Genomic DNA, 25,491 nt, shown 5'->3' on the forward strand with positions numbered 1-25,491 from the left:
TTGTGACCAGTCATACTTGAACGTGGAGGGCCGCTGCGTTCGAATCACCACATCGCAATAGCATTGGAATTGGCCGGTGTTCTTGCAAACTGCCCCAGCTGGTATTCTAACAACTGAACATGACAACGTTCCATCTATCGGTAAGGGTTTTCATGTACTATCGATGTGAGCTGCACGCACCACCATTCTTCTTTGAGATTTTGTCAAATATCGGTACCTTGTAGGGGCAGAGAGCTCTAGCAATATCCCGTGCAACGTTGAAGCAGTACAAGCTAACTCTTGTCGGTTTTTTTTTCTCTTTGTCTACAGATCGTCATGCTAATATCAGTCCAGGGTTCTTAGCGTTCACCTGGAATATGAGTTAACTAGCAATTGCACGGTGTTTACCAACAACAAATTGCATAAACCTGTGTCAGAACATGATTCTTGATAGCTCAAAATCTTGTCCGATACTTTAGCCAACATCGGGAAACTGCAATGAATGCCTTATTATAGTAATATTTATATATTCGGTAGGAACATGTGAGGGAAATAGCACCTTGATAGGTCGATCCTCTTACTTAGGAAGAAAAAAGGAACTGTGCAATGCAATAGAATTGCATACTAACTTGACTATGTTGATTCACGATACCTTCACAATACTCATGTTTCTTATGTAGCCAAACGAATATCTAAATACACGTACGTACCATGTACACTAAATACGTCATGATATTTTTCCACTGTTTTTTTCGTCGGATTACTTGGACACGCCCGCAAAAAAAAAAAAAGCCTTCCAAACCAAGAATCTGTCAATGATAATTATCATCTGTCAATAACAAAGACACTGAAATGCCATTTTCCTAGACTGAGCATACCTTCAATGTTCCATTTTATTGATTCTCAAGTGACATTGCAGTAAATATGCAAGACATGCCCCGTCTCGAAGAAGGTGCATTCCAATGATCTTTTATTGATCGATATTTTAACAGTGATTGACAGATGACATAACTGATAAAATGTTTGTTTGGAAGGTATTTTTTTCATTGGTTTGTGAGCGTATCCAAATGGTGGATAATTATTAGAAGATATATGTCTTTTTTATGGTTGATTATCAGGGTATTATGTATCAACATCACTCCAGATGCTTTTGCATTTCTTAGACCCCGTTTACAGTGCGGGGCTGAGCCGAGCCGCGGCCGAGCCCAACCTCAATTGCGAGGCCGAGCCCCGCAATTTTGTCCGTTTGCTCGGCCGCGCTTTTGATTCAAACCTTTCAATGTTTGGTCGTAGTGGCGCTCTGCTTGTAAACAAACGGAATTTGGTATTGTCTGGTTTTCAGACCCTTTGCCAACTGAATTCCGCGGCGACGAAGTCGCCGTTCGGGCAAAGGCCTTTGCCGAAGGAAAAATCCTTTGCAGGACAAAACCACCTTAAGTTATACTAGTTTTCGACCATGAGGGGGTTAATATCCTGAAAAGCGAAATAGTACAGGCAGAGGGTTTGGAAGCCAGACTAAATTTGGCCGCGCATTTGGCCCAGTTTGCGTTTACACTGAGAAAAGGCCGGGCTCGGCCGCGGCCGAGACCACCTCCAGAGCGTGGCCAAATGCGCGGCCAATTTTGGCCTCGCATTTGGCCTTTTGCGCGTTTACACTGAAATTAAGGTGGGCTCGGCCGCGGCCGAGCCTCGCACTGTAAACGGGATCATAGTCCCTTGTTTTAAAGGGGAAATCCAGTCCAAACATAATTTAGTCTGATAACAAAGAGTAAAATATCACGAGTTCAACGGTAAAATTTTGATCAAAATCGGATGAAAAATAAGGAAGTTATGACATTCTGAAGTTTTGCTAATTTCGACAGAACAGTTCTTGTACAGTGGATGTGAATATGGAAATGAGTGAGCTAACTATGTCGTAACGTCACAATTTTCCATTGATCCTGAAAAAAAAAATGACGAATATTCAATGTTTCTGTCACTGAAGTCTGAAACATGATGTTAGTCCTGATTGAATAACTTCAGAATTGTGATCAGTTGGGTATACCGGGATTTGAGCTTCGGGCATAATTGCGTTTGAATAAAAACTAGAAATAGAAATTTCAAAATTCTATGTACAAACTATATGGCAAGTTATGAGGGTATGACATGGTCACTTTTCCATTTGCATATTCATATTGACCGTTCAAGAACTTTTTCTTGAAGAATTAGCGAATCTTCAAAAAAAAAAGCGAATCTTCAAAATGTCATAACTTCCTTATTATTTTGTCATTTTAAGATTCAAAGATTTTCATTCAAATATTTTACTTTTTTGTCAGACTAACTTATATTTGGACTGGATTTCCCCTTTAAGAACTGTAAAACAGCAGAAGTGTAGTATGAGACAATCTGGGAATTAAACGCATTACGGGCACGCTTCCTGAGATAACAATGCTACCAACGTGTATAAGTTCCCACTATCAAGATTAAAAACAAATAAAGCAGACACAGACATCAACAGATGTCGACTAAAATGTGAACAGCCGTGCGTGCACTTTATAACGCGTCATGTATACTGCCTAATTGTTAATTGGGGAGATGTTAACAGCTCTTACTATTTTGTGTCGACAGTGATCGAAGCACACTTGCTTCCAAGGACAGGACACTATGGCTCCAGTAGAGTCAGAAAGCGACAGGCCTGTCATCATTTGTTCGTTCGCTCGGGCCAGTGTAGAAGAGCTGCCCTGTCTGAAAGACTTAAGCAAAGACTACGAGACGATTCTTTGGGAGGAGTTTCTGGTCGATCCGGAGAGATACTCGCAGCGGGTTCTCGGGATCATCACTTCTCCCTACCACCCGCCAACATTGACCGAAAGGGAAATGCAGTTCATGCCTAACCTCCGGGTGAGCACGTCGATGCCCTTTGACCACGTTACACTACATAGCAGCAGCAAAGCAGTGATCGACAGGAATTGAAGAAGTTAATTGTCCCCGCCGAACGAGTTCGAGCAGGGGACTATGAAACGGGCTCCGTACGTGTGTGTGTCCGTGTGTCCGTCCGTGTGTCCGTCCGTCCGTCCGTGTGTCCGTGTGTGCGTCCGTGTGTGATCAAAATGTTCAAAATGCTACTCCTTCGCCATTTCTAACCCGATTTTGATTCTGTTTGCTTTATATGATAGCACTACATGGGAGCTTTGAAACTTCTATACAGAATTTCAGTTGTGACCTTTGACCTTGACCTTTGACCTATATTGTACATTTTGCTTCAAAATGCTACTCCTTCGCCATTTCTAACCCGATTTTGATTCCGTTTGCCTTATATGATGGCACTAGGTGAGGGCTTCAAAACTTCTACACAGAATTTTGACCTTTGACTTCTTTGACCTTTGACCTTGATTTTTGACCTATATTGTACATTGCCTACAAAATGCTACTCCTTCGCCATTTGTAACCCGATTTTGATTCCGTTTGCTTTATGTGATGGCACTAGGTGAGGGCTTCAAAACTTCTACACAGAATTTTGACCTTTGACTTCTTTGACCTTTGACCTTGATTTTTGACCTGTATTGTACATTTTCCTACCAAATGCTACTCCCTCGCCTTTTCTAACCCGATTTCGATTCCGTTTGCTTTATGTGATGGCACTAGGTGAGGGCTTCAAAACTTCTACACAGAATTTTGACCTTTGACTTCTTTGACCTTTGACCTTGATTTTTTTACCTATATTGTACATTGGCTACAAAATGCTACTCCTTCGCCATTTCTAACCCGATTTCGATTCCGTTTGCTTTATGTGATGGCACTAGGTGAGGGCTTCAAAACTTCTACATAGAATTTTGACCTTTGACCTCTTTGACCTTTGACCTTCATCTTTTTACCTATATTGTACATTGGCTACTGAATGCTACTTCCGGCGGGGACATATATTACGCACCGCGTAATTTCTACTTTTCCTTGTTATTTTGTAGACAAGGAATCCGCTATACCAAATAGCTTGGAATAGCCATGATTCACAAAATGAAACATTAATTAATGATAAGGTCTTATTTATCGATTGTAGCCTCTTCAGTGTTTCCACTGCTCTACCAGAGGGCCCTGCCATTATTAGTACCCTAGCGTTGCCAGGTACCCATTTATACACCTGGGTCAAGAGGGACATGGTGGGTAAAAAACAAAAACAAAAACAAAAAACAAAAAACAAAAAAACTATAGTCCAAGGACGTAAGCACTGGAACTCGGGTCCACCAACTGGGAGTCTGAAGTTTTATATACTATGCTACAGTGCCCCCATGCTGGACTACATCCGTTATAAATGCTGTTGTTACATGTATTGCTGTAAAATCTAGTCAGTAAATTTAGTAGTCAATTTACTTATTTAGTAGTCAATTCGTCTTACCTATTCAAAAAAAAAAATGCACATGGGATATGGCTTTAGGGAATAACATCTACAGAAAAAAATCGAATACTAACTTTCCTAATTCTATTGTGTGTGTATGAGGGGGGGGGGGGTAAGTAATGTTTCAAATGACTTCTAAATCTCTCCATTCAAGTTTTACTATCTTTTTGGATTACACAGGACCGTCACTAGCTTTTTTTTTTTTTTTCAAGGGGTGGGGTGCGTTTTTATTTCTGGTTCCACCTCCGGGTTTCATCAGCTAACAAGCAAAAAAAATAAAAGGGGGAGGGGACCTTCAGATTTCTGATTCCACTTCCGGGTTTCTTCAACTGACAAAAAAAGGTATCTTTTTATAGGGTCTGAAGGGGGTGCATTCGTACCAACGCACCCCCCCCCCCGCCACACCCATGATTACAGTCAACGCAATAATCTCGAATGGGATACGCTGTAAGAATGTAAATAGGCCCTAAACTAAACTACATTGTCGGCTTACAGGTTGTCTGATTGATGACGTAGGGCCCTACTTGGGTTTATAGCTTACTTTCTTTTTCGCGGCTGATTAATAATCGTCAACTTTTCCCGGTACAAAATTCAATTCAATTCATTCAATTCATGCTTTATTTCATTTTTCGAAAAGAGCATAAACATTTCACTTTCTTTGGTAACAGAGAATAAGGTTGCATAGTCAAGACAAAGTAAATTGAGAAAAATAAAATCGAGGAACCTTGGAATAAGAAATACGTTGTAATGAAACTTGACTGAAGTGATAAAGACGACATAATACGTAAGACATCGAAAAATGGAGGGACCCACTAAGAAGACAATGCTTGTAGAATGTGGGCCCCTCAAGTACAGAATGTCAATAGAAATTGAACTGATGCAAAAAGGGGAAGAAAGACTGGGAATAGAGTAAAAAAGAAAAAAGTCTGGAAGCCCTCTAGGAAGATAGAGTATCAAACAGACATACATACTCAGGCGAGTAAACATGAAACACACATAACATGTAAACGAGGACAAATTGGTTGTCTCCGAGGGCTTCCGAGACGATAACAATGGAATATATACAACACAGAAATCCGAGCGGACATTAGGAAAGACATGCTAATAGTGTTTGACTGGCTCCCGCAATGTAAAGCTGGTGCGCTTTGAGCGCTCGAAAAGGTCCAGTTGTGATATAGTGGATGGATAAAAGAGAAAAAAGAATCACTATGCTGAAAATAATAACAGGATAGAAAAAATACAACCTGTTTGACAGACAGACTAACGAGTACAACATCCTGATATTACAAATAAAATCAGTGTGACACACGAAACGCTTATCAAACAAGGGCATTTGCCCATATAAATTAGATGCATTTAAATATGACATTGCGGGGGCCCATGGAGTTCCTATAATAAACCAGATCACTAACATGAACAGTATAAAAAACCAAGGCCGTGTAAAAATAACCACTAAACGCAAATGGAAAGCTGTGAGTGGTGCGATGTTTTAGCCAATCGGGTTGCAGGGACTCCCATTATGCATAATCATATACAAGGAACACATATGGAAAGATTTATAAGCATTACAGGGGTCGGTGACTGAGTGAATCAACTTCAAGTCACTGATGTCTTTCAACGTGGGCTCACTAGAATAAATCAATAGGTGACCGGACAAAAGCCAAACAAACAAAACACAGGCGTGATCGAGAAGGCTAAAAGTAGGGTAAAGCACTTAAGGTATTCAATAGTTTGTCAGACTGAAGAAAACATGAGTGCGCATAGTGATAACACATAATCAACAACTGATGTGTAACAATAATAATCAGCTGTGGTGCTAAGAACGTAATAAACTATGATAGATTATGCATGACTCAGAGGAGAAGGAATCTGATGGAGCAGGGTTCACGACCACAGAAGACTGTACACTATCAAGCAGACAAAGAGTAATTTGAAATCATTTAAAGGCTCAAATTGCCAATTCTCAAGAATTTGGTGGACTAAAAGTAGGCAGGAGCACCTGAGATATCCAACAGTTTGTTTGACTGAAGAGAACATGAATGCTCATGGTGATTACACAAATTATCGGAAACTGATGAGAATAGTCAGCTCTGGGTGTTAAGTGCGTAAATTGACTATAATAGAGCTTATGCATAACCATAAGGAGACGGAATCTGGAACAGGGTTAACGACCACAACAACTTGTGTACAATATTATACAGGCAGGGAGTGATTTAAAAGCGCTTAAAAATCGGTTTGCCTGAGTGAATAAACTCCGTGGATGGTTGAAAAAAAAAAAAAAAAAACACCCGGGAATCTGGAACAGAGGAATTTGATTTGTATAGTTTGATTGTGTCTATGCATGGAAAACATCGGTCACCTATTTGGTAGTTGTAACAATCAACTCGAGATTATGCACGAGTCCTCAACTACAAACACACTGGTTCAACAAACAAAATGAAAAGCACAATCATTTCAGAATACAAGGGGAAAGTGCTGACACGGCTGTTGGCTGTTTGAAACAAACTGTTCATTGAGTTCTCTTAATTGTTCTAGCCTAAAGGACCTATCTCATTGGCGACGTCTCCTTGCCGCGACAGGTTATTCGCCGCGACTCGTAAGACTAAAAAATGGCTTGCGCGCTCACCAAGAAGGCGATCCCATGGCCAGGACGACGTCCGAGACGTTTCCAAACAAGGTGAAAACTTATTCTCCGAGACGTCGCGGGGGCGTCCAGACGTTTTCTCAGTCGCGGAAACATTTCCGCAACATCTCGGTCGCCAGTTGAGCCCCGTCTTTAGAGACCTCTCTGTCTGTTCTCCGGAGAAGAATCACTCCATGCTGATTCCACAGACTTTATAAACACGGGGTGAATAATGAGTGTCCCGTTCTAACCTAGGTAAAAGGGAGTTTTCGTAAGCACGACGCGGCCGCGATTTGAGCGTGCCGTGTGCCAAATTTGCTTTTGCGCATGATCAAATCCGAGAAGCGTACCGTCCTGGGGAAAACGAGTACAATATTCAGCCAAAATAGTTTTCGGTCCCGATGCTGGGCAGGGGTGAGTCAGCCAGCCAGCCAGCCAATCAGCGATCTTGTCCCCACGCCTCACCTATCCTGTACAGGAAAGCGAAACTGCTTAGATACGGGGACGGGAGTCCGAGTACGGGGACTGTCACAGCTGATTGCTTCCGCGTATTCTCGGTCTTCCCGTCGTGTAGCGAAAACTCCGTATTGTAACCTTCTCCGGGAAGAATACGCTGTCCCTGTCCAATTACCGCTAATATCACGTACACTAGAAATGGAAGCATTTCACATCATTGCCATTGCAGTAGCATGATTGTGTACTAATGTGCTGATACTGATAGAGGCACATAAAAATGCGTTTGAATTAGGCCTACTGTTTTTCCTTAGAATATGCTTACAGTACAAAAAAAAAAATAAAGTATAAGTCAAAAAATCAAACACATAATATACGATCAGTGCGACTGTATTGCGATACCATCCAAATCACAGAACTCGATGAATGGGACGACTGTATAATTATACACGATGTACGTAGGTAATTATACACACAGCACTGTTTCGCACGACGTCTAGTCGGGGTAAACACAAGATTTGTGTGGCGCTGGTCACCTGACATATATGGCCATTCATCGAGTTCACGTGAGGCCTCCGGGTAAGATTCACCCCGTGAACGTCTGAGCGGACAACGGACACCTTCTCCGGCGGTTTTCCGGAAGCTACCCCGCGTCTACCCTGGGTGATCGCAGGGTAAGATTTCTCCGGAGGCTCTCCGGAGGCTGTCCACCGTGTTGCGTCTTAACAGACACAATCTTCTCTCGAGAACGATCTTTGCCGGAAGCTACTGTACCCCAAGGCTACCCTGCGTTTTGTGGCCTGGACCGAGCTTTGGTCGCGCGATGTATCTGGAGGTTGCGGAGAATTCTTGGAGACGTCACGGACAAAATTAGTCTCCGCGACGTAGCCGCAACTGATGGAGACGTCTCAGAGACCAGCTGGAAGCTGGAAAAGGTCTCCAAAAAAAAAAAGTCAAACATGTTTGATTCTCCTGCGACTCTCTGGGGGCAGGGTTGTTCGTGTTAAGGAGAACAGCGAGTCTCCGCAAGGTCACAACTAAATTTCCTAGCCACTGATCAGTGCTCCGATATAGTCAGACTGGGATACTAGCCTCTTGTCGAGTTACGACTCTGGCGCTGTTGAAGTCCGAAGAATCGATATCAAGGTGAAATTTCTGGTGAGTGATGCAAGCCAGATAAACCCAGGTGCTGGCGCAATATCCGGGTAACCAGTTTAGCTAGCTCGCTTTAAAAAAAAAAAAAAAAAAAAAAAAAAAATTAATTTCGATACCAACTACATGGACTCCAGCAACAGCCCCTGGGCCGTCGATAAGAGGCTCATGAGATCCCAACATTCATTTGATACCCTTCACCAAATTCAAAGTCATGGCACGGTTGGCTACGGTGAAGAGCAGCTGTGTTTGCAGCTAGGTCTGCTTCTCAAAGTGACGTCACGATGCGCAAGCGTGTCTGGAGGACAAAATCGATGTAGTAATTTCAGCAGATTTAATCGAGGCAGAAGATGGGACCTTAGCCTTTCTACTTCAGTATGAATGTGCTTCTGATGTATTGATAGTATTACATTCTGTGATATTACATTGCATTATATCACAGTATCTAAACAGTACGATGCATATCGGAATATAATGAAATTGTATGCATGCGCATAATAGTAGAGCAGATAAGCCGAAAAATTGTGCAAAATTTGACTGAAGCATGAAACTTTCACCAGTGTTAGTACATGTTATAAGATTCATTTTAAGATCGGGAGGTAAGTCTGAATTGACCTCTGATGACCTCCAAAGGTCAATGACCTCAAAATTTGATAAAAATTGATATTTTGCGTCATTGATTAATGTTAAATATGGTAATGATGTACTAAAAACTCATTTTTGTTACAGTGGAATTGTCTTCATGTTCCATAGAACCCTGACAGGTTTCTACCTTTGACCTCTGATGACCTCAAGAGGTCAATGACCTCAAAATTTGATAAAAATTGATATTTTGCGTCATTGATTAATGTTAAATAATATGGTAATGATGTACTAAAAACTCATTTTTGTTACAGCGGAATTGTCTTCATGGTCCATAGATCCTTGACAGGTTTCTACCTTTGACCTCTAATGACCTCCAGAGGTCAATTATTGACCTCAAATTATCAGAATTTTGATATTTGGTGCAATTGGTTGATGATAAACATAACGATGTCCTAAAAATTCATTTGTGTTACAACTGAATCGTTTTCCTATTCCTCAGATCAAGGGAAATTATTTACATGTCTCTGCCTTTGACCTCTGAGGACTGTGACAAGTCAATGACCTCAAAATATCAAAATATCGATATTTGATGTATATTCAGTGGTTAACTGTATACCTGGTGTGCAATCATGCATTATGCTATTAGCATTTATACTACATTCTACAAGAAGTGTCTTCTCATTCCACAGAACATTGGTCATTACCCTGTGTATATCCAACTTTGACCTCTAAGGACAATGTGAGATCAGACTTTTAGAATATCACTAAAAATTTGTGTAGGACTGCAAATATTGATGTTTGGCTTCATTGGTTTAATCCTAAATGTTTAATCATGTACAAATCATGCCTTGACGTTATAATATAACGTTGAAGTTATAAGTATGTATGCACATTCCACAAAGCATTGGTTCATAGTAACAGGTCTCAGGAATGTGAGCGGTCAATTACTTCAGAAATGAAGCTTACGTGTCTTTAGTGATGACAGTGACCTCAAATATAATATTTATGTTTGGGTTAGCTATGCAGACTAGCTTGCATGAAATTATGTGCAACATTATCCAATTTGCACTGGACAAAATTTGTACGCTTAAACATGGAAGGTGGGGAGAGGAGTACCACATTTTGGGTTGATGCTTAATAGTTTGTGAACAGGCATATGGCAAAGTCCCTTGAACTGGATGAAAGGGTGACAGATGCTAACCAGAAAACAACAGGCCCACCTCATCAGATTTACGTCACGAGTCAAACAACCCGAGTCGTGTAGCCCATGAGTTACGCAGCCCACGAGTCATACATCCCGTGACCTAAATACTATACTATATAGTAGATGAACAAGGTCAATGAGCTCGACATCAAATATAATAGGCCCACAAGCTGTGCGGTCCGCGAGCTCGACACTCGAGGAAAACAAGGCCCACGAGATTAGTATATGTATTACATCAGAAATCTTAATCTATTCAGTGTAGGTCTTGTGGACCTCCCCCCTCCCCCCCCCCCCCCCCCTCCCATGTGTCGGACTCTTATGGGCCTGGTTTGCCTAAGTGTCAAGCTCATGGGCAATGCTACCTAGTTTCGAGCTGGCGGGCCTGTGTTGGTCAGTGTCAAGCTCGTGGGCTGTATGGTTTCGGTGAATGACTCATGGTCCTGGAGCATACAGTGACGTCATGGACCATCTGGAAAGCGACATACTGTGAGGCATAACATGCATTCCACATGAAGCAACCCTGTGTCTTGCAACTTGCTATTGTCATCCAATTAAGTTTGGGTCATTACGTCAGGAAATTTTGGGCGTTTTTTTCCATGACCTGTTTAGGAACCTCAATTCCAAATAGGAGTGGAACTACTATTTACTCTAATTGTCTTCTTTATGCTCGATACTCTTTAACACTTGGGCCTGGCCAAGAGTTGTGCCCCAAGCCCAAATATTGGTTGTTTCCAATATGCCGCCATCCGGTTTGCATCCATTGTGTGAATCAGGGTACGCTGGCAGCAGGTAATATCACCTGCATGATCCGGTTAAGACTCTCTGCCAGCAAGTGATGATTCAGTGTAACCTGCTGAAATTGGTCTAGATCTATACCCTCGATCTCTTTCAAGACAGGGCAGCATCTGCGTCTTCAGTGAAGCACGCGATCGGCACACAGATCTCCTCCACGACTAAACTGGATAGACATCCGGAGGTCAGACCAGCGTTCTTACAGGTGCACAGCCACTGTATGCGATCATCAGAGTCTTCCAATGGCAATATCTAAACAGTTTGGGTGAAGGCAAGCTTGTCTCTATGATGAGTGCATTGCACATAGAGTACAGGATGCACGAGATGATAAGAAAGCTTCTTTTTGACTCGCGGGATAGGCTACAAGCCTTTCTCATGCAGAGGTTCTGAATTATCGGGTCGTGCTCAGTCTGCACACAGTGAGCTGAATACCATATCAAGTATACGTGTGTAATGATTGTGTGTAATGATATGGGAAAAATGAATGGAAAAATCAAAGTACATGTTTATGTATTCTACGTGGAATCTGTTCCTGTCTGTTGTCTTGGAAGAAATGCATCAATCTTGCAATGTTGTTGTTTACTATTTTCCCTCTCCATCACGTGTATATAATTATGGAACGTGTTGATCAAAGTTTTTGTGATGTCGGAAAATGCTGGGCTGTATTGCAGGTGGCCTATTGAAGGTGGCCTTCAATTTGTTTTTCACAGTATATTGGCATGTTTAACAGACTGTAACTCACCAAGATGCCTCTTGAAATGTTTTGAAAAACTTCTGCTTGATTTTACATGAGCGGATGATTATCAGTTGTCTTTCTGATTTTTCATCTTGTGTGAAACAAAGCATTGTTTCTCTTCAAAAGATAGCGTGCCAATTAATCTGCACTTACTGTTGGTGCTCTATCGGCCCTATAAGACATTCAAACCCATCTTCTTCCTAGACATCCGTAGGCGTTGTGGTGTCGAGCGGGATCTGAACATCTCTCATGAAGCGAGACTTCTCTTTTCTTTTCTTTTCTCCACTAACAATGTGAAACAAAGATATCCGTAGGCGTTGTGGTATGAAGACGTGGTAGAGCGAGACTTCTCTTTTTTCTTTTCTTTTCCCCACTAACAAACAAGTTTAGCAGGAAACATAGAGCATTCGCACGTACTGTTTACATTTCCCATCACATGCTTTTAACATCGGAATTTTCATGTACACATTTTGCCTGGAAAAGAATTACCAAGAACTTTTCAACACAATACATGTTCAAAAGAAGCCATTTGGTTCATATATAATTTACTCGACAGAGTGATTTATAGGGGCCTACTTATCACTGTCCACGTACTCGAACAGTTTTCGCTATTAAAAGATACAAGTATGTTTACAAGACTGCAAACAGTAGAATGATTTGCCCCTTAACATATAGACTACTACATCTCTTGAAATGTCTTCAAACGTAAATAAAAGGCATTCCTCTTAAATGATTACTCTCGGTCGACGAATGAGGTCCTCGTCTGCATGTCATTGTCGATCTCGTCAGTGTGACTGGGCCGTCCGTTGAGCGGTCTGCCGTCACGCTCTCAGTAGGCCTATTCTCTTCGTCACCATCACTCTCCACTTTGTATCAGTCTGACAGGGCGCCTCAACATCTCCATCTCCGATGACACCAGTTGACTATTTGGAGTTTGTAATTGCACTCCAAATTGGAGTAAACTAAAGTTTTGTGTTATCGTGACTCATAGCTTTTCCTACTGTCCTGCTGCTCGCCGGTTCAGTCATGACAGTCCGATCCTCATCACATTCACAGCGTAGGTCGATGGTGCATTCAGCGTCGATAAAGATTAGTTGGTTGACTTGGAGGGGGGGGGGGAGGCATGATGTACCAAGAAAGTGGAACTCCTGACTTTATCCCTGTGGTCTGCAACTATTCTCAAAGTTCCTCAAAATTCTCTCAAAATCCTCAAAACTCTGCAGCCTTTGCTTCACTACATAGCGTGAAGCCGCTCCCACTGTGCTTGCCACTCTAACTGATTTCTCGGCTGAGACATGTTTTTTTTTTTTTTTTTTTTTTTTTTTTTTTTTTTTAATAACTAATTTACTAACAAACTTCCTTTCCCTAAAGCATTTCATTGGCTCAATCTTAAATTGGGGTGTAGCGTTCACTAGAAATTAATTCCTTACTGGTCAAATGTTCAATTTGCTCCTCCTATTCGTTTCTGTGAAAACTCAATTTTCTATGATTCATCTCATTTTCTGATTAACTCGCCCACTGTCTCTTAGTTTCTTCATTCACTTGTTCTCTGTAACCACTGGCAAAGACTTTATTGTTTCTTGGATATCAAAATGATAAACCAAATGAATATTAGTGTCCTTATGGCAGCCAGCGTCATCGTTGTTCTGGGTCATTATCCCTGAATTTTTCTTTGGAGTTCCTGTTTGACCCACTCCACTAAACAATAAATGCTAAAATAGAGGGATAAATTCTGACAGGAGGGCCACCTTCCAGCTCAGAGGGTCATTTATGTTTGGGGATCAGAGGGCAAAAACACGTCATCACGTCATTCTCCGTAATTTTGGCGCGGGGCTTTGGGGATGGAGAGTGCTGACCACTAGCGGGGAAAGTAGCCAACATCAAACTTATAAATTCCTATGACCATAGACTTTTAGTGGAAGAGGTGGTTTTGACCCAAAAAAAAATGAAAAAGAAAAAGAAAGGAAATAGCTAGAAGGAAGATAAACGGTTTCATAAACTCAAAAAGGGGAAAAGACTGAGCATATATTCACCTCACAGGGTGTCTAGGAAAACGACTGCAGTGTTCTGTTTTCTTTTACTCTCTATTCTATTCTATTCTATTCTATTCTTTATCATAAACATGTGCTAGTAGCCATCTGGGCTACAATTGTGTTTGTTTTGTACATCCTCTAAAGGTCACCTGAGGTCAAAGGTAGAGCCCTATCTGTGCTCTTTGGAATAATGAAGACAATTTCTTGTAAAACAGTATGCTTGATTTGTACATCTTAACCATGTTTATCATTAAGTAATGACACTACAGATCATTTGAGGTCATTGACCTCTAAAAGATCATCAGAGGTCAGAGTTAGAAACCTGTCGTTTTTATGAAGACAGTTTCATTGCAAAACAGATATGCTTGTTTTACACATCTTAACCATGTTTATCATTAACTAATAAAATCACAGATCAATATTATGGTATTTTGAGGTCATTGACCTCTAAAGGTCATCAGAGGTCAAAGGTAGAAACCTGTCAATGCCCTGTGGAATCAGAAGATTTGTAGTACAAATGCATATTTAGTGCAGCGTAACCAAGATCTAAGCCTATCATTCACAAATGCCTCCAAACATCAATATTCTGATATTTAAAGTTCATTGACCTCTGGAGGTCATCAGAGGTCAAATCAGACTTACCTCCCGATCTTAAAATGAATCTTGTGGTATGTACTAACACTGGTGAAAGTTTCATACTTAAGTCAAATTTTGCACAATTCTCATGATTTTGAGGACTTAACCGCTCTACTATAATACTAGTATATATATAATTATATATATATATATATATATATATATATATATATATATATATATATATATATATATATAATATATATATATATATATATATATATATATATATATATATATATATATTATATATATATATATAGTATGTCATACAGGGATCGACATCAGCGATGGCCCGGGGCCACTTACAATTTATGTTTCGCCACCAAATTTCCAAAAAGCCTTTTTTGGTAGCCCGATTTGACAGCTAACATTCACAATGAATGTTTACATCTCCCTTTTTGGGGCCACTAACATTTCAAATTCATAGATTTTATTGGTCCAAACGGGCCACCAGAGAAAGAAATTGGTGCAGAGCTCTGATGTATAATTATGTTATGTTTTTGTTGTCGATTTCTATGTTCATCACTCAAATTTATAATCCTGTGTTCTTTCAGTTTTGGTCGTACGGTGCCATTTTTGTCTTTCAGATTTATCTTTAGGTAGCCGAATATTATTCATGTCCATCATATCTAAATTATTGTCATTTTAATTGATTATCTATCATAAGATTTACATGACTTTGAATCGATTTGAATCTCTTCCCTTCCGAAGGTCTATTCAACGGCAAGCGTAGGCTTGGATCACATCAACCTCCCACTTTTAAAAAAGTTTGGAGTGAGGTTGGGATACACACCTAACCCTGTGACAAAGAGTACGGCGGACATGGGATTCACCCTAATGTTAGCTGCAGCAAGACGGCTACCTGAGAGTAAGTTCTGAAACTTTATAACAGCGGGGTAGGTCGTGCTGAATAACGGACAGAGAATGAAAAAAAGATATTGAAGCGCTTAAAACGTTTTAATAACAAATTCGGAAAGATAGATGTGGACTTTGAAAAAGGAGGACTTTGAACACAAACAAATAAAGAATATTATAAGCAGGGGAAGGTTTTTGTTTAAATGATATTTTGGACGTGTATATTGTGGGATGATGGGCAGGTATTAGCCAGTTCGCAGTTCCACTTTGCGCATGAGCAGAAAAAAAAAAAGGTCATTTGTACTAACAGACATGTTGGTTTTTAAATTCACTGGGATAAGCATCTGTGATGTAATGATTATTCATGTAAACCTTATAAATGCTACTTGCCAGCATATCCACCTGACAGCATAAGTGGTATTTGGCAATAACAATAGAAAGATTATTAATACATTCAATGAAAAATAATGAAATGGATGCTTCCCCAAGTGTTAATTGACAGATCATTCTTGTCATCAGTGGTCTACGCAAGTTCATTCTTTGTTTGAACAGGATTGATGAATCCCAGAAGCTTATGCATTACTGAGCATGTCGCTCTGAAAACAAGTGAAGTGCCCCTAACCGACTGAAAAAAAAGAAAGGTCATTCGTACCAATGTGCCCATGAGCGAACTCCGAACTGGCTTATTAGAAACGTTAGAGGTAACATAATGTAGGGCCTATAGAAAAGAAATCGTTGCTTGTTTGGCTTTAAGCCACTTCTAGTCCCTTTATACGGACTATGGGTTGATGTCTGAATCATGTCATTGCTTCTTGTCCAGCAACAAACCAAAGAAAAGAAAAGAAAAACGAAGGAGTTTTGTGACATAGTCGAAAGGGAGGAGTACACGCAGCTCAGTAAAATGATCCTATACAACCGAAACTGCGATCGCGTGGGATATTAATGTGAAGCGCCCTCGATATACATTATCTCCCCTTTTTAAATCAGCTACTAGTATAGAGCTTTGATGTGATTGGATGGATGCAAATAAGTGTATAATGAATTGCCATATTATTTGCATTGCCACGTTTGTCAGTGCAGGGAGTTGCAAGGAGCTACCATGCAGGGTCTCCCATGGACGCAGCGAAGTCTCGGCAGTATCTCGGACAAAACCTTCACAATTCAACCCTGGGTATTGTTGGTCTGGGAAAGATCGGACTGGAAGTGGCCAAGCGCGCCATAGGGTTTGATATGAAGGTGTTTTATCACAACCGAAGACAGAGGTGAATCTTTGGAAAGAATGTTATAGTATTTATAGTATCATCTCACACTGATTCGAGTTCAATTTACGGAATATCACTACCTTTTCCTGGGACTATCACTAATGTTATATAGCTTCTGCCTCATATCATTCAACTCTACTGCAGTATACAGTAATAAAGGGCTGATAAGGGATTCAGATCAATAACACCCCTCCCCCCCCCCCCTTCTACGTGAAAAATCTACCGATGAAATCCTCCCCTGTAAGAGTCATTGTATTTGTCGTGGGTTTTTTTTTTCAAAAAATGTCGTGGGGGAGGGTTCTATTTTCCCCCTCTCCTTCCTGTTCTGCAGTCTTCTTAATGTTTACTTATAGATAACTACAACTGCTGTTATTACTAATGGTGCATGATTATACGGTACTGGTGATCACGCTTATATTGAATCCTGATGGTAATATCTTTATTGTTACCTTTTTTTTATATAATGGAAAATATTGGTGAAGGTAACATTATCAATATTGGCATGTCACATTCCATACAAACTGTGCTAATCTCATCTTCTACTTATTCCATATCTAAGGCTGCTGGTTCAACTGTTGTTTCTTCTTCTAATGTACCTTTAAGTAAATAGCTACCACCACCTGTACCCCAGCCACTAAGTCAGTCTCCTTTCCTATCCCGTACTTTCCTACAACTACTACTACTAATGTTCTTGCTTATGATACAAACTGCAGCTACCTCCGTTCCAGTGCTACTTCCCATGATTAACAGCTACAAATGCCACTGCTTTATATACTAAGACCATGCCGCCACCAGTTCATCTGATACTACCACAACCACTACCACTACTGCTAACATCACCTCTTTTTCTTGTTGTTGTTGTTTGTTTTTTTCTGTTCCCCACCCCGTCAAACAGATCAACTGAAATAGAACAATCCGTCCGAGCGACGTATTGTCCGACGTTGGAAGCGCTGTTACCACAAGTCGATTTTCTGATGTTGACCGCTCCTCTGACTGAAGAAACGCGGAACATGATGAACAAAGATCGCTTTAAACTGATGAAGCCCACGTCGATTCTAATCAACATCGCCAGAGGTCCGTTTTGTTTTGTTTTGCTTTGTTCTGTTTTTAATTTAAACACTAATTTCTACACATCAGCCCACAAAGTGTTTTGCTCTGATATTTAGATATATGATTATAGAAAATAAAACATGCTCAAGTTGATTATCATAACAGTAAACTTCGACCAGCACACACACACACACACACACGCACACACACAAAACAAAACAGAACAAAATCAATGCGCATGTGCACATCTCCAACGTGAAAAGACACAAGATATGTCAGGTCACTTGAGAATACAATGCTGTGCGCTTCGTGCCATTTTGTGACACAGCTTGCAAAGTTTGAATTATCATCCCAAATGCCTCAGTGTTTCGCGGTGCTTGCTTAGATTTGTTTTCACAGTATACGGAGTACTGCGAGACAATATACCGTCATGTATTTCACCATCGATAGGTGCATTCACATTATGTACCAAGGTAATTTGTAGGTACCGTCGTCATTGGCGAAAATACTACTGTAATACACTGTATAATACAATCGTATTTCATTTGGTATCGTTTTCATTCACGATATACCATGGTATGGAGAGAAGAGAGGAAGTGTGTCAGATGGTATTTCGTGTCATGTTTCAATTCAATTCAATTCAATTCAGATCAATTCAATTAAATTCATTGTAATGATCCAATTGAAAAAAAAAACAATACAGGAAATTCAATGCGGTGTTTTTTTTTCTCATGCAAATTATGGTGCTTAAAGAAAATGAGAACTCAATGTCACACTCAAATCTCGCTTGCGTATTTGGCGCGAAGTTTGAATTACCACCCTTATACCACGGCATTCGCGGTGTAGCCCTATTTGCTTTTACGTTACGAAAAACCGTAATACTGTAGTATTTTAACGAAAGTGTGAATGGGTCCATTGTAAACGCACCTTTGTGAATGCACCTGTTAGGTCCATTCCCATCGAGGGTGACGTCACGAAATGCCACCGATCGTACATCGATGTTTTTCTCACATGATCTAATGTGTCTGTTCCTGTTGGAGCTACGAACATACGCAGTGCTTCCCAGAAATACAGTGTACCACGGTATTTTATAAGTGAGAATGGTACGAAGTGATTTACCGCTGCATCTTTTATCGTTATATGTCGCCAGTAAGAACGGTGACAACAAATTAAAGGGATATTTAATACCACGGTAATTCGAATATGGAATACCTATTGATATATGATTAAGTGGCAACGATAAAAACTGAGAGGCGTGATTTTTTTTTTCATTAGAAGCAACTACTATCTCGTTTTCATCACTGTCTGATCACATCCAAGTTATACTCATCTGTATGTACCAGACCTGTCTTCAAATTGAAATTCGAAACTAAACAAGAGATGAAAGAAAGCCTTGTCCGCCTTGGACTACTTAACATAACAATGTCGGAATTTCGGAGCTTGGGTATTTGTTCCATGTTCATCGTGTCACTGTCGGGAACCAGGGACAACCTGGTGGTAGTGTCGCTGCCCGGAAAGCAGTAGATGACAGGTTCGAGTCCCACTGGTTCCTTTTTTCCAACATGTTTGTTAATTTACAGATCAGCAGTTGCGATCTTAACAAATTTAATTTGTAGAGGGAGACAAAGTGAAGAAACTCGTACCTAAACAATAGATCTATGCAGTATATATTATAATATCGTTTCTATGTCCTGCCATTTCTATTACTCAAAGGACCACTAGTCAACACCGATGACCTCATCGAAGCTTTAGAGAGCGGGACGATCTCGGGGGCTGCTCTCGACACGGTCGAACCCGAGCCCCTACCAAACGACCACGTCCTGTTTACGATGCAGAACGTGATCGTCACGCCCCACTGCGGAGTGTTCACGACCGAAGCATTCGACAAAATGTTCAACACTGCAGTCGAGAATCTCCTTGCTGGAATAGGAAATTCCAAAATGGTGTCAGAAATGATTCTCTGACATATTGGACGGGAGTGTTTTGAGAAGTTTATGACTATTTGAGAGCATGCACGTTTTCTTGCAAAACAATGATAATAATAAACCCTCCTCTGTTGGTGTCTGTCCATACTGCTTTTGTTTAGTTGTATTTCGAAATGTAGGCCTGACATACCAACAAGTATTAAATCCCAATTGATATAGGATATTATTATACAACTTTGGATGTAGGTGAAAGCCCTAAGGCTAAAATTCACCAAGATGCTTTAAATATCTTCTTTAAAACACACTCAAACCAGATGACAAAATCAGATAACCAATCATAAACATAAGCTGAAAATGCAGTTGCGCTTGTCAGCATGTCCATGATTATAAAAAGTACGTTGTCAAAGCAATGTGTCAAGCGAATTTCCGCAGTGAAAACGTGAATTTTCTACGGGGCAGATTTTATACTACCCAAGAGAATTCCGACCTGCGATAGCCAGATCATGTGTTAGGCACGTGTTGTGAGTAAAATTTTGTAAAAGGTGCATTATAACTTGTTATAATATCACTTATCAAGTGCTTTAACTGAAATACTTGTCTGAGGTGGATATGGTATTTTTTTTTTTAGAACCATGTAGTTTTCATTTCATCTTATACATCAGGAAAGGAGTCACGATGTCGAATAGAACGATGACACACGTTTCATTTTCATCAGAAATTAGACACATAACTTTTCCTTCATATTATTCTAATCAACATGCGATTTTCTCTCTTATTTTACAAATAGTGATATGAATATTACTTTGGATAACATTATATTGAATATTAGAAAAAATGTTTGAGTAAAGGGTCAGCGTTATTAGTTCACGTCAAAGACAGGTGCTAATGTTAAGGCAGACAAAAGGACATTACTATCATGCCTATGAAAAAGGTAATCCAATACAATTAACTATAATCGTAATTATTAATTTTGTTGATCGAATGATGTATCTCTCTCTTAGAACTACATCAGATTCTTTGTTGTTCCATCATCAATCGCTGGGTACCGTTGAGGACGGTTTGATTTTGCTACAACACGCGTTTCCCATAGACACCTGCCCGAGTATACTCGGGACTCGTCCTCAACGGGTTAAGTGCGTCGCATACTTATCGTACAGTAACTGGTATTTGCATGTGCTAGTGGTCAAGCAGTCGCGTAGGGGGTCTGGATTTTTGCAGCGACAGCTAATGACAGTGATCGGCCGGTTGTGCTTTGACGCTGTGTATGATGAACACTGATGAAAAACCTTGAAGTGGTTTTCATGGTCCATAGATAATCACAGAGATTTCACTTACAACGGCATGTTGCATTTGTATTGTTTCATGGGAGAGCATTGCAATCATTCGCGTATAGATGTGCAATACTTATTCTACAAATTAGTATTACAACCTAACATTAATCAAGCCTGCCGTAGAAGTAGAGTAATACATTCATATATCATAACATCTACATAAGTGTAATCAAATGAAAGGAAGGCAAAAATGTCCCAAAGCGCAAAGATGGTATACTACATGCATAACACTATTTCTGATTATATCGAATTTTAGTGAAACAATAACAAACGGAGTATTCTTGTTGCTCAGAAATCCCTCCCAAGAACTAGATCTCTGCTTCCACCAACTCCCCTTCCTGGGTTTGAATTTGGGCGGGGAATCTAAGATACATATATTGTCATAAAATTATAATAGTTCTCATCGCTAATAATCTGTTGGAACTACAACCTATACTTCCGGGACAGAAAGTAAGCATGGTCAGCAGCTCTATCCTTTGGTAGTTTGCTGATGTGCATTTCTTAGTGCTTTCTTAGTGCTTTCTTAGTGGTCACGTATGATAAATCACAATTAAAGGGAACCAATACCTTCATGTGAAGTTATTCTTATTCAAATGCTTGATACGTTCGAATTGATCATTGCAAGTTCGAGCCAAATCGGGAAAGGAATAAGGCAATCCCAGCTTTGCAAAGTTCAACAATCCGTAGAGGGCAGCAGATAGCTTGTGATGTATTGACGTATTTGTGGATATGTCTCCAAGGTTTAATACTCAGAAAATTTCACTTTTTTCAATTTTTCTCAACAATGAGCGTAACTCCTCCTCTGAAATCAAAATGTGGCATGCACGAAGGAATGCATTTCGCAAGCGCATATTCTGAAGCTGAACCATTTTTATATAATGTGAATCAAGAGAAAACTTTATAGAGTACATGTACTGACATTTTTGTGTGGAATCAATGAATGTGGAGAGTTGTCCGCAAGTTCCACCCTGATATAATTTGTTGCCCTCTCCTCATACGGGTAATTCATTCAAAGAGCTGTAGCTTCCTTATTCTTTGTCCGATTTAGCTCAAATTTGCAATGAATAAATCAAATTTGTCAAGCATTTGGTTCCTTTTAAACGCAAACACCACTTATATCATTTGGAGATCAACATTTTCACCTGGATAATAGTTTCCACTGGAACGGTCATTCACCTCGATGAGTAATCCATATTGATCCATAATCTGTTTTACAGTATTTTGTATGTATGAATCTTCTGCGATTGGGCAATATACACTATTCACGTAGAACGTGATACCGTGAATGAGCGCAGGAGTTTCATGATTGTTAAAGCACACATTTAGCTTTAAAGTTCACATGTACATTTTTGTTATTCAAATTGATTGAATTGATGAAATTCTAGCGTTGACCTTGCAACTGATTGACAAAGTGCCATACATCGACATCTCTGATGTAAACGTTTCTGTTGTAAAGTAGCCTACATACACTTTCTCTTTTCCCATGGTTTCCACAAAGACACAAAAACAAACAAATATCTATCCGTACTGATGTAGATCTGTCAAATGATTCTAATTTCTGACGATACATTAAGGACTTTCTCCCCCTCTGCAGTGGCAAGCGTTTGGCAAAGTTAAATTCTAAGTATGTCAGCTACCCCGAACACCATCATTTACCTGAAACCAAGCATTATTTATTCAAAGTTTTATGTTCGTTTCATTAATCTTCCAATACGAATACCACTACTGCCAGACCGTTATTATTCTGTAAGTACCGCCCGGGCAGGCTATTCGGGCGTAAAGTGGATCTTTAACTGTAAAAGAAAATTTGTGATCCAGCAAAAACCGGACCGAGCTTATTGACTCGAGATCTCGGCTGCTGCACAGGTATCACATTTGAATGGCTCATTTCTTTGATGTGTTAAGCGCTGTTATCCTTGGGGCTCACTTAAAAAGCAGTGGGGTGGAACTTTCAAGACTGTTTGTGTCTAGATACTCACTTATACATGTGTGATAGAGTCATACTAGGGACGAGATAGACTAGACATTTATCCAAGGAAGTACTCACCGCGCAGGATTCGGATGTACGATTTATATTTTCAAGTCTTGCCAACTACTGCATGCAGTTGCCTCTAAACTGCTCAAGTAAGTACAATAATAAGATTATTATGATTGGTGCAAGAAGGACACTGGTGATAAACATTGATCTATTCAAAGGTTTTACTCATTAAAGGCCCGTCCTTGTTTTGTATCTTAGTTTCTTGAATATTTCTTATCTCCTGTTTTGTTATGTGCTCTCTCTCCCTCTTTCACTTATTTTTCTTGCTCTGCCTGATTTATGCTTTCATTTTCAAATCACCTCCAACTAAATTGTACACTGTTCAGCTATTACTCATATCAGTGACAGTGCTATCTGATGTGTAGTTGTCGAACTTTAAGGATCAAACGTGGGAAGTGTTTTTTTTTAAACACCCATAGTGTGTGTGTATTTTTGTATAATGAGATTTATGAGGAATCTTGTATCACTGTTGTATACATGGTATGATTCTGCATAAAATATTTCATTGCATACTAAAAAATGTGAGTTAGCAGCACAAATTAGTTTGAAGAAGAAAACTGGTTAGTTTCGTTTATATTCGTTTCGTTGTGAGCATGATGCTGATATATCTGATATTGAATGAAATTCAAATAAAGAACATCACAAAAGTGTGTGTGTGTGTGTGTGCGCGCGCGCGTGCGTGTGTGTGTGTGTGTGTGATATCAATATCATACACTGGATGCTTGAGTGTGTCCCACATGAAAGGAACCATGATGGTAAATTTCAGACCCTTGGAATACTCAGGGAGGTGAGACACCTCCCTGGAATACTGGATTGCACATGCTTTCGATATTAAAGGACGAGTTCAACTTCAGAGACATGTGGATTGATTGAATGCAGCAATATTAGTAGAACACATCAGTGAAAGTTTGAGGAAAATCCGACAATCCGTTCAAAACTTATTAATTTTTTAATTATCTGCGCAATCACTGCTGAATAAGAAAACTACTACAGCGTATGATGTCACATGTGTAGAACGATATGAGGAAAATAAAAAGAATTTCACAAAGCTTTACTTTTTGAATAAAGTGCACATTTCTTCGACTTGTTACTGGCGTAATTAACTATGTTAAGCGTAATATTATTCACCTTGCCTTCTGAAAAAGAGAAGTCGAGTGTTCTTTTGTTCTGCGAGAAAAGTGAAAATACAATACATTATGTATGTTGAATTTTCTTTATACTTTCTTCATATCGTTGTACACAATAATGTGACATCTCAAGCTACAGTAGTCTTCTCATCCCGCCATCACCTGTGTTTATTAGTAGTTGGATAGGTTAATCCTCCGGCAAGCTTTACCATTGGTACGGAAACTTTCGTGAATAAATCATGCATAAATTTAAAGTGAAATTTAAAGAAGCAGCGTATTTTGAATATGTTATTCCAAGAAGCTTTCTTTTTTTTAATGCGGAGCGTCAATTCGCTGATAATGAGCTCATGACAGTAGTAACGCTTTGAGTAGTTTGTAACTGGACATAGCGCTTTATAAGACATTGCTTATACATAAAGTAGTAAACCAGAGTACACGTGCACTTGTATCAATTGCGACAGTGCGGGATATGATTATTGATAAGCGATACCGATAACAAGGGAAAAATGTAGGGCTTATTATTGGTAATCGATAATGTTAGCGTTGCTCTCTGGTGAACTTTGCCCGGGATGTGGGGACGCGTTGATTTCCGGGCTATCATAGTTCATTAAAATGAATTTCAGTAGTGTGGTTGTAATCACACTACAGCTGACAACTGCCTACATACAACGTAAAGCTTCGCTGTGTGCATTTTGTTTTCCACCGTCTGGATTCTTATACGTGCTATTTTGCGTAGGCATAGGGTGCTCGTGAAGTTCGAGATGTGCTAAAAAGAATAACCTCCACCATGCCAGTTTGAGACCATACAAGTACTCTGAAAAGTGGGTGTATCTTCATGAGGCCTAGCTCCTGGAACATTTCTCGTCTTCCGCTATGTCCATTTTCTTCCTGTTTTCTGTTCATTGAAATAAGGTAGGCCCAATTTACAGAAATGTGCATGCATGCTGCTTGGCGATGTCGTTTGCCTACAGAAAGCGGGAGAGAAGTAGAACAATGGAGACTACTGAGAGATCAATGAAAGATCATCTGACATACTCCTTGAAATCTTCGAGAGATCAGTCGAGACCTCTGAGAGACTAGTCTTTCAAGTATCCCTCACTTATCCCTCAGTATTTTTTCTTTCTTCAGTTCGGTGATCTAATCCCAAACCTGTGCAATTCTTTAGAGAGTGCTGAATTATAAAAGAAAGGACAGTAAAACCCTTGAGCGTTTATTGAGAGATTGCTGAAAGACCACAGAAACACTGTTTTCTTGAAAGAGTGCCGAAAGACTATTTTGAACCGTTTCATTATTCTTTGAGACCGTTGACCGTGGGGACCGTGAAATTTACTGGAA

The 25,491-nt window shown here is 39.9% G+C and overlaps 1 protein-coding gene across 1 annotated transcript; it reads left to right on the forward strand.

The window, feature by feature from the left end:
• Positions 1–44: 44 nt before the first annotated feature.
• Positions 45–19,699, forward strand: LOC140233479 (probable 2-ketogluconate reductase). The gene is made up of 6 exons (XM_072313598.1): positions 45–140; positions 2,587–2,859; positions 15,280–15,436; positions 16,499–16,685; positions 17,581–17,759; positions 19,449–19,699. Exons 2-6 carry the CDS (start codon positions 2,623–2,625, stop codon positions 19,697–19,699), a joined length of 1,011 nt encoding a protein of 336 aa, XP_072169699.1. The 5' UTR covers positions 45–140; positions 2,587–2,622.
• Positions 19,700–25,491: the final 5,792 nt, after the last annotated feature.

Source organism: Diadema setosum, chromosome 9, assembly GCF_964275005.1.
Source record: "Diadema setosum chromosome 9, eeDiaSeto1, whole genome shotgun sequence".
Taxonomy (NCBI): Eukaryota; Metazoa; Echinodermata; class Echinoidea; order Diadematoida; family Diadematidae; genus Diadema; species Diadema setosum.

What these genes read in the sequence shown, in the direction of transcription:
- LOC140233479 (XM_072313598.1), top strand. Translation starts at nt 2,623, where the DNA reads ATGGCTCCAGTAGAGTCAGAAAGCGACAGGCCTGTCATCATTTGTTCG. An exon ending in AGTTCATGCCTAACCTCCGG is followed by an intron (nt 2,860 to 15,279) that starts GTGAGCACGTCG and finishes TCCCTTCCGAAG; the next exon opens with GTCTATTCAACGGCAAGCGT. An exon ending in TATCACAACCGAAGACAGAG is followed by an intron (nt 16,686 to 17,580) that starts GTGAATCTTTGG and finishes CCCGTCAAACAG; the next exon opens with ATCAACTGAAATAGAACAAT.